This window comes from Euprymna scolopes, chromosome 35 (assembly GCF_053919585.1).
Source record: "Euprymna scolopes isolate OS-2025 chromosome 35, ASM5391958v1, whole genome shotgun sequence".
Taxonomy (NCBI): Eukaryota; Metazoa; Mollusca; class Cephalopoda; order Sepiida; family Sepiolidae; genus Euprymna; species Euprymna scolopes.
The window spans coordinates 85722115-85731382 of record NC_136516.1 but is presented as its reverse complement, the minus strand read 5'-3'; the positions used below and the strand labels follow the sequence as shown (position 1 = coordinate 85731382).

Here is a 9268-nt window from a genome sequence, read left to right as displayed (position 1 = left end):
GAGTAAGAAATACATGCAACTAGTGCACAGTTTATTTTATTTGGTGCAATTGATATACAATATTTGGCTTTTGCGGATTAAGACGTGCAAGGGTGATAGTATTCAACTAAGTAGGTGGTCAAATTTGGAAGTCGAGTTTTTTTTTTTTTACATAGGTATCACCATGTATCAAGGCCCAGAGGCCACTCGAGGATAAGGGTTAAAGTGTATAGTAGTCAATTGGACAATATAGTAATCGTTAGTAGTGGAAATTTGGTAAATTTTTTAACAAGTGGAACGGCTCGTCAAGAACTTGTTTACGTTGGACTTGAAAACAATCATATTGTAGTCAGCCGGAAAGCAGGCAAACGGAAGCAGTTCCACAGGCGTGCAGTTCTAAAAAAGAAACTTTGTTCATGGAATCTACGTTTTGGTTTAGGCACAGATAAAGAGTGGGGGAAATTATTGATAGTGTTTTCAGCTAGATGGGTGTTTCTCGTGAAAGTTTGGCGAGGGGGGGGTCATAGATTGGAGTTCAGACGAGCACTTGCCATGAGTTCAAGATCTGTTGAAACAGCTGAGTTCACTTAGCAATTTCCCAGAGAAATGCAAGTATGTTGATGCATGTGTTTTGCAACCCATGCATCAAGGAGTATGTTCAGAACTAGCAGCCTTGTGCCAGACTGGTGTAGGTCAAAGTGAAATATAATACAAGATCGACCTTTAAAACAAGATGTGAACATAAAGTGACAGTGTGCACAGACAAAAAAACATTTAAAAATACTAATGATAGTTTTGGATTATTTGGAATATAGTTCTCATCTTGGATGTTGTTCTCACAACGTTTCGGCCGATGTAACCTTCAACCTTCAGGTATGTTTTGTCAAACTTGGGAACATTTTTGTTGAACTCAGAAATCTGCATAGAATTTCAGTAAGAATCCTTTATTCAATCCGCAGTGGTAGCTTGCTCCCATTCTATCAATCATGATCAAGTAGAACTCTTAAATAATTTGTAATTGTATTCTTAGTATCGCCCATACTGAGAATTGAACCTTCAACCTCTAAAAGACTGTCACTTAAAACAGATTATCACTTAGCACTTTTATTTGTTATTGTTGTGTCTGTATCAATAACAACACGAACGCAGAAAGTAAAGGTAAAACAAATATACTAAGACGAAAAGATAATACATATTTACAAAGGTGCAGTTGTACTGCAGTTGGAAGATTGTCCGGCAGATGGCGTGTTAAAGTCTTTCATGGAACAACCGGCACATGCGTTTTGCCTATCCAGCGTTCGAACACAGCTCTCCGGTCTTGCTGACTTGATACCTTTATTTATATCTTTTCACCCACGTATGCTAATTAGTGGGTGTCTCCACAACAGTTATGCTAGAAGTCTTGAGTAAGTGGAAGGTTCAATCCTCAGTACAAGTCATACTAAGAATATAATTACAAATTACTTAAGACTTCTGCCTGGTCATCTATAATAGAAATCTACCTGTCTGTTAAAATGCATTGTATGTATATATGTTTGAATGTATGCCTAAAACTTTTAACAGAGGCGATGGAATTTCACAAGATTGGTATCATTTTGAAGCTTGACCCTTCGGATAACAAATATCAAAAAATTGGCCAAAAATATTAATTCCTTCACCCTCAACTGGGCACTTTTCTACAAGGAGGAGTCAGTTTTTGCTGCCAATATTTTCGAAAGTCATCCACTCTTTTCGATTGACTAGCCTTATTTTAAACCTTCACCACTTCCGGTTTGGCAATAGACGCAATGACAAAAACATCACATTTTTTTTTTTTTTTTTTTTTTTTTACATTCTTTTCCTCCTTTGTGGTACGGGTTCGAGCCTGCCTACCTGCCTGCGTACTACCACTTTTAAAAAATTTTATTTTTGCTCAACACGCACCACTGAACACCCGGGCAATGCCAGGCATTCAAGCTACGACCCCCCCCTCCCCGTGGTTGGAATAAAGGGTTCTGTTCAAAATTCTATACAAATCTCCGAGTTAGACATAAAGATTCCTGAGTTTTACAAGATGCACCTGAAGAAGGTCGGAGGGTACATCAGTCGAAATATTCTTCAGATCAGTAGTCAAAATAATCACAATTATCAATGCTCATCGGAAAAAAATTCCGAAACATGTCAAATGTTAGAGTGTATTCATGAGGGGAAAAAAATGAAAACAAAATTAGAATCGATCTCTTCCGACAAATATAGACAAACATTAACTTTCAAAATGTGATTAAAAAAAAAAAAAGAAATCATCTTAATTTTATAATCAAGTTTTGTTTTGGTAATTCTTTCACTCTACCACGTAAAGAACCCTCTCCATCATCGTATTCGGCTTAACGTCCATTGCAAATGCTGGCATGCATTGGACTGCTTTAAGAAATTGATTTCCAAAGTAACCTATCTCTGACCAGGTCGTTATTTATCCCTCTTTCTCTCAAATCCATTCTTATCATTTTATCCCATGTTTTTTTTGGTCTTTTTTCTGTTAATTGAATCTATTTACTGTTCTACATCTACTAACCCAAGAACTCATCCATTTTTTCAATGTGACCATACCATCAAAGTCTCCTGTTTTGCACATATCTCTCTATACTCTCCAGATTTCATCTTCCTTTGAGGTCATTAAAACTCATCCAGTCTCATTCTCATCATTTTTCCCCGTGCATTTGATTGATTTAAGAAACAGACTGCAAAACTAACCCATCTCTGACCAGGTCGTTATTTATCCTTCTTTCTCTCAAATCCATTCTTATCATTTTATCCCATGTTTTCTTTGGTCTTTTCTGTTAATTGAATCTATTTACGGTTTTACATCTACTAACCCAAGAACTCATCCATTTTTTCAATGTGACCATACCATCAAAGTCTCCTGTTTTGCACATATCTCCCTATACTCTAATCCAGTCTCATTCTCATTATTTCTCTCCATGCATTCAATTGATTTAAGAAACAGACTTCCAAACTAACCTATCTCTGACCAGGTCGTTATTTATCCTTCTGTCTCAAATTCATTTTTATTACTTTCAACAATATTTTCCTTCGGCTTCCCTTACGAATTAAACTTGTGATCATATCTGTTGTAGATTTGCTAACCCAAGAACTCTCATCCACGTAAAGAACCCTCTTCATCATTATAATCGGTTTAACGTCCATTGCAAATGCTGACATGCATTGGACTGCTTTTAGAAATTGATTTCCAAACTTATCTCTGACCAGGTTTTTATTTATCCCTCTTTCTCTCAAATCCATTCTAATCTTTTCCATGTTTTCTTTGGCCTTTTTTCTGTGAACTGAACCTACTTACTCTGTTCTACATATATTACCCCTTATCCATTCTTTCGATGTGACCATACCAACAAAGTCTCCTGTTTTGCACATATCTCCCTGTACTGTTCAGATTCAATGTTCCTTTGAGATTATCAGAACTATATATTTTATATTATAGTACAGATAGAGATTTTCAGAATGTTTATTTGGGTTCAATCAACTTGAAAGAAATTCAGAAAAACAGAAAGAAAAATAATTTTTTCCTATCATATAGGGGCGGAAAAATAAAAAGCCAAAAGGGAAAATATTTGTGCCTCTACAATTCTTTCCGTAATTACTTCTATCAAGTGTCCACCCCATTACCTTTGTAACATGTCACAATTCTCACTCGTTATATGTTTTGTTACACCTTCAACAACGCCTGAAAATCCTCTAGTCTTTTCCCTTCCTCATCTTACAGCTTCCCATACCATTTAGCAGTCTCTTCTTATCAACTTCTGATTTTATGCCCAAAGACTCAAGTATAAGTCCTAGTACTTAGAAATTTTATGAGAAAGGAAGATAGTTTGTGTTGGGATGAAACAAATTCATAATACAAAGGGGAGTAACTCTGTACTTCTTTGGGCAAAGTCGCCTCCCTTTGTCCGTAGTCCTAAACTTTAACTTCTCGTAAGATCAACGACCGGAAGTGGACAGCGGAGGGAAAACCGAGTGACTTTGAAAATGGCGAGATGAACATCATTCCCGTTCATCCATTTACCATATTTGGACTTCTAACTTTCATCTATTATGTTTTAAATTGTAGTTACGTGTGTGTGTGTGTGTGTGTGTGTCTTCTTAATAAACGTATATCGTTATGTAACAGTGAAATGTTTCCTTATTTGTTCGTAAGTGTTATGTTCTTTCCTCATGAGCTGCTACGTACCAACGTGAAGGCTGGACAACATGCGGTAAGATATATTATGTTATATTGATCTAACGCATCCCACGATATAACAGTTTGAATACGATTGGATGCCTAGCCTCAATATGGATGCCTGGGGGCCACTACTCCTCCTCTCTATATATTTGGCTATATATTAGGGATGGGACGATTCCAATATTTTTACCGATTCCATATGAAATTCCCGATTCCGACACAATTACCGATTCTTTCTAAATCTCTACATATTTTATTATAAAGTTGTTATTTTTCACAATTACCGTAAAAACACATGTACAGATATTTTCTTAAATGTAAGGATACACTTGTGAGGGATGATCTATCGATTTTAGTTTTACTAATAGGTAAAAATATATTAAAATAGGTTAAAAGATATTCTCTATTTTAGTATTACTATCAGTGGCAGAATATTATTTTTTTAAAGAAAATCAAATGAAAAAAGCCAATTAAAAGAATCGTTGTTGGCATCGGAAAATAGGCACAAATTTTTACGATTCTGGTATCGATTCCGACACCCTCAAAATTTTGATTCCCGATTCCAATTAATAGATCCAACACTATTATATATACAATACACATATACAACATACTAGACCTGACCCACTGGATCATAACTACAGGGTAGGGCAGAATTAATATTAAGAGGTTCCCAATATTAACTTCCTATTAGCTCCTTGTGACAAGGGAGACCTGATAGTTTTATTGCAAACTTTGCTTTTGTATAAGTTGTATCGCCTCAGGAGGTCTCTAGTTGCTAGTAACTAGCTGACCGAAACATGCTCATGACTGTGTAGCAACATATTACTGTTTATGTAAAAACAAATAAAGAGTATACCCTGCTTCACTTCGGTATTGAGCACTCTTGTATTAAGCTTCTTAAACTTCATTGGTCACTTAACCTCTTAATATTAAGAACTATCGTCGGCCAATCAGCCTTCTGTCAGTGATTTACAAGGTATTCTCACAAGTCTTGCTAAGACGTATGCTAGGAACACCAGACAGTCATCAACCACAAGAACAAGCAGGTTTCAGAACAGGTTACTTTGCCATCGACCATACCCCGGCTGTAAGTCAACTGCACGAGACAGATGGGCAGAACACATAGCCAGATAACATGACAACAGATGGTCCATCAGGACAACGGAATGGACACCTCATGAACATAAGACGCCAAAGGGAAAACCAAGAACGAGATGGAGAGACGACCTGATGCAGCACGTGGGTCCCACATGGCAGCGAATAGCTCAGGACAGAGTTAGATGGCTAAAGTCCAGGGAGGGGTTCCTCATTGAGTAATAAAACCCATGTGGATTGTTGAATCGATGAAACTCTTGTGCTTATAAGATAGTACTCAATAATGGTCATAGCTGTATTATATATATATATATATATATATATATATATATATATATATATATATATATATATAGGGAGAGAGATACACACACAAGGTGCCTTAAATAAGTTTCCAGATTTTTTTTTTTGTAGAGGCATTTAAAATTGCTGTAGACACTTGAAAATTCAGTATGTTATTGCTATACATCTTATGAGATGACTGTCCAAATTTTATGATTTCAGCTTCAAATGAACAGCTATAGCGGGAATGGGAATACACCCTACTAAAGCTGATTGTCACAGCTGCTGAATTTCCAAAATGCAACCTTATCATGAGGACACTTTAGAAGAATGATATGCAATAAAATTCTGTTTTAAACTTAGAAAAAATGCCACAAAAACGTATAGAATGCTTCTGACTGCTTTTGGACCATCTTGCATGAATCAGGCATCAGTTTTTAAGTGGCATAAGAGATTCAAGGAAGGCAGAAAGTCTGTGAGGGATGATGAAAGGTGTAGGAGGAGTTAGGAAGTCAGAACACCAGAGTCGATTGGCCAAATAAAGAATTTAATGGATAACGACTGTCGTCTGTCTATAGAGACAATAAGTGCACAGTTTGATGTCAGTGTGGGAACTGTACACACAATTATTCGTGAGAAACTGAAGATGTGGAAGATTTGTGTGAAATTTGTCCCAAATGTGCTCAAAGAAGAGCAGAAAAAAAGACGTCATGACATCAGGAAGATGGTCGTGTTGATCAATTCAGATCCCGCAGTTCTTGATGCTCTGGTGACCTGCGATGAAAACTGGATCTACTGTGCTGTGACACAGAGACTAAGAGACAGAGTTACCAATGGAAGCATGCTGGCTCTTCAAGACTCAAGAAGACCAGACAGAGCAAATCCACCCGGAAACTTGATCCTTATTTTTGACAGCACGGGCATGATCTACATGCAGTGGGTTCACACTGGACAGACAATCAACAAGGAATGCTGTGTTGAGGTTTTAAGGAAGTTCAGGAAGAGATTTCGTAAGAAGAGGCGAGCATTCTTAAAATTGGGTCAGTCGTGTTTCCACCAGGACAATGCACCAGTCAACAACTCTATTCTTCTCACAGACTATTTGACCAAATCCTTCGAAAGTCCAACTGAAAAACGATTAAATGAAGCAATCATATATATATATATATATATATATATATATATATATATATATATATATATGTATGTAGGTAGGTTTGTTGTTGATTTTTTAAATATTAAGGTTACTGCCTCCACCTTGGAGATCCGGTGTTTTTCTTAGAAAGTCGCCCTCTTTTTATTTGGACGTATTTATTATTTTTAAAAACAAAAATCTACTGTTTGTAATGAGGGAATATAGATATAAATAATGACATTTTATACCTCATATATATATATATATATATATTTATTTATTATTTTTAAAACAGTGATCTACGTACACGCATATTTTGGATATTTGGTAGGGCCCCGACACACGCATGTACGTAACAAGCATTTAGGTAAAAATGCACTTTCGTATAAATACTTCAATTCCTTCCAGAAAGTATCGCTAACAAAAACAAATAAAAACATCTACGTAAAAGTGATACATTTAGTAGTCCAGCGAGGTTAGCACCGTGGTAGAGGTTTAGGCTTCTTATCATGAGGTGCCGATTTTGAATCTCGCTAGATTCAGCCACTCTGATGAGTCGTGGACGACGAAACACGTGTCAGTGGATAATTATATTTAAAAAAATAATATATATATGAGGTATAAAATGTCATTTTTTATATCTATATTCCCTCATTTTAATATTTAGTTAAAAAAAAATAAAAATGTTGTTTTCTGTACAAGTATAGTGTATGTCACATTTTTGGCAAAATCCTTCGAAAGTCCAACTGAAAAGCTGTTAACATTGTTATCGATACAACACAGGAAGCCATAAAACCAAACAGATCTTTATGATGTTCCACTACCATGTGGATATGTTGTCGGAACTTCCTCTTCGTCAACAAACAATGTGTAGATGATACCAGATTTCCGACTGCCGCTGCTACTCGCCTTGATGTAGGCTGAATGGTTGCAGATTTCAAAGTGGGTTTCTGTGCCATTTTCTACAAACTCAGCCTGCAAAATTGGGGGAAAAAAAGAGATCGGGTCAATCGTGAAATTATATTAGAACGTGAGCATGTATTCTTAATAAAACCCCTTTTCAATGTACACTTTTGTGTACGGAACAGAGGTATCTCTCTTGTGTTGAAAAGAAATTACTTTTAAGGCTAGAGTTATGTCCCTTGGTTAGATTTATTGGTTAAAACAGCTTGCAAATGAGAAAAGAAGAGAACATGCCTTCAATCTGCATATAAGGAGTTGTTTCCCTTTGAAGAAAAGGGCTTACACTTTATCGGTAAAAAGCCGTGAAATTGGGGGGGGGGGAACAAAAAAAGAAAAGATCGCGTTAATCGTGAACGTGAACAAATATTCTTAGGAAGCCTTCTTTTTAGTCTGCATATTGTTTAGGAAACAGAGTTATCTCCCTTTGAAGTGAAATTATTTTTGGTATCGACCAATAAAATTTGTTTTTTTATAGGTTTTCGGGATCGCTGACAACGAATCTGATATTCAAACCCGTCGCAAATTTACCATTTGCATGGTATTAACCCCTGAACCCTCGCACTATTTTGTGCCAACTCACCGCCATCGTTTATGCTATTCTTACATGATACGTTTGCGCATGGATGAGCGTAGTAAGGTGACTTGTCACCTCGTGGAAGAATTTTTTAGCAGACATTTGAAATAACAAGTTTTCAGAAACAACAAAATGTTGTTCATTTTTCTGTGTTACGTAGTTTTTGATGCTTTTTTAATGGATCTAAAAAAATAAATTTTTACGAGCGATTTACACTTTTGGGCATTTTTATTTTTGTTTTTTTTTGGGGGGGGTTATTCAATGTACAACATTTAACAAGTGCTTCTGCAGTTTAATTTACCGTTTTTCCCGTAAAAAAGTGGAGGGGCAGGGGCAGGGGCAGCGGGGATGGGTGGTGTCGTAAGTAACAAAACGAACGTATTTAAATAAAATATATTTAAATAAATGGGTGTCTTTCTGTTTCGGATTTTTGCGACCAAGATTGATTTTTATGTACTATGTTTTGTTTTTTTTGGGGGGGGGGGTTCTGTGTGCGTTTTTAGAACAATTCAATATTTATTTAATTATTCTTTAAAACATTAACTTCAGCGACAATTAATATATTTTTTAAAATAATATTTTTAAATATTAAATTTTGGCGAATATTCGCGAGCAAGATTTTTTTAAAAATAAAAGATATTTACATAAATGGGTGTCTTTCTGAGTGCGTTTTTAATATATTTACAGAACTTTTTAATAACTGTTTTATTCTTTTTATCAAACAAAAATAGAACTTTTATAATAACATATATATTATGGACTGTTTTTCAAACATCAAAATTTTAAAATTAAAGTTAATTTTATTTTAAAAAAAAAAGTGTTTTTTTTTTCAATTAAATTATAAACTTTCAACAAACTTTTACAGACATAAAAAATAGACTTTATAGATATTTTATACTAATTTTTTAAAAATATATTTTAACGAAAAGTTTTTTTTTATCATTTCATTGTTGAATAAAATTTCAAAGTGATAAATGATGAAAAAAAAATATCTCGAAAAGAAAAAACACCACGTCTTTTT

General features: G+C 35.3%; 1 protein-coding gene across 2 annotated transcripts in view; it reads right to left on the bottom strand.

Moving 5' to 3' along the window:
* The window catches only part of LOC145259966 (fas apoptotic inhibitory molecule 1-like), a 52137-nt gene continuing 42869 nt past the window's right edge, over positions 1-9268 (bottom strand). For both annotated transcript variants that reach the window (XM_080117951.1, XM_080117954.1), the window contains exon 5: positions 1-7685. In XM_080117951.1, the coding sequence (XP_079974077.1) occupies positions 7518-7685 (168 nt within the window). In that variant the 3' untranslated portion in view covers positions 1-7517. The remainder of the gene's footprint in view (positions 7686-9268) is intronic.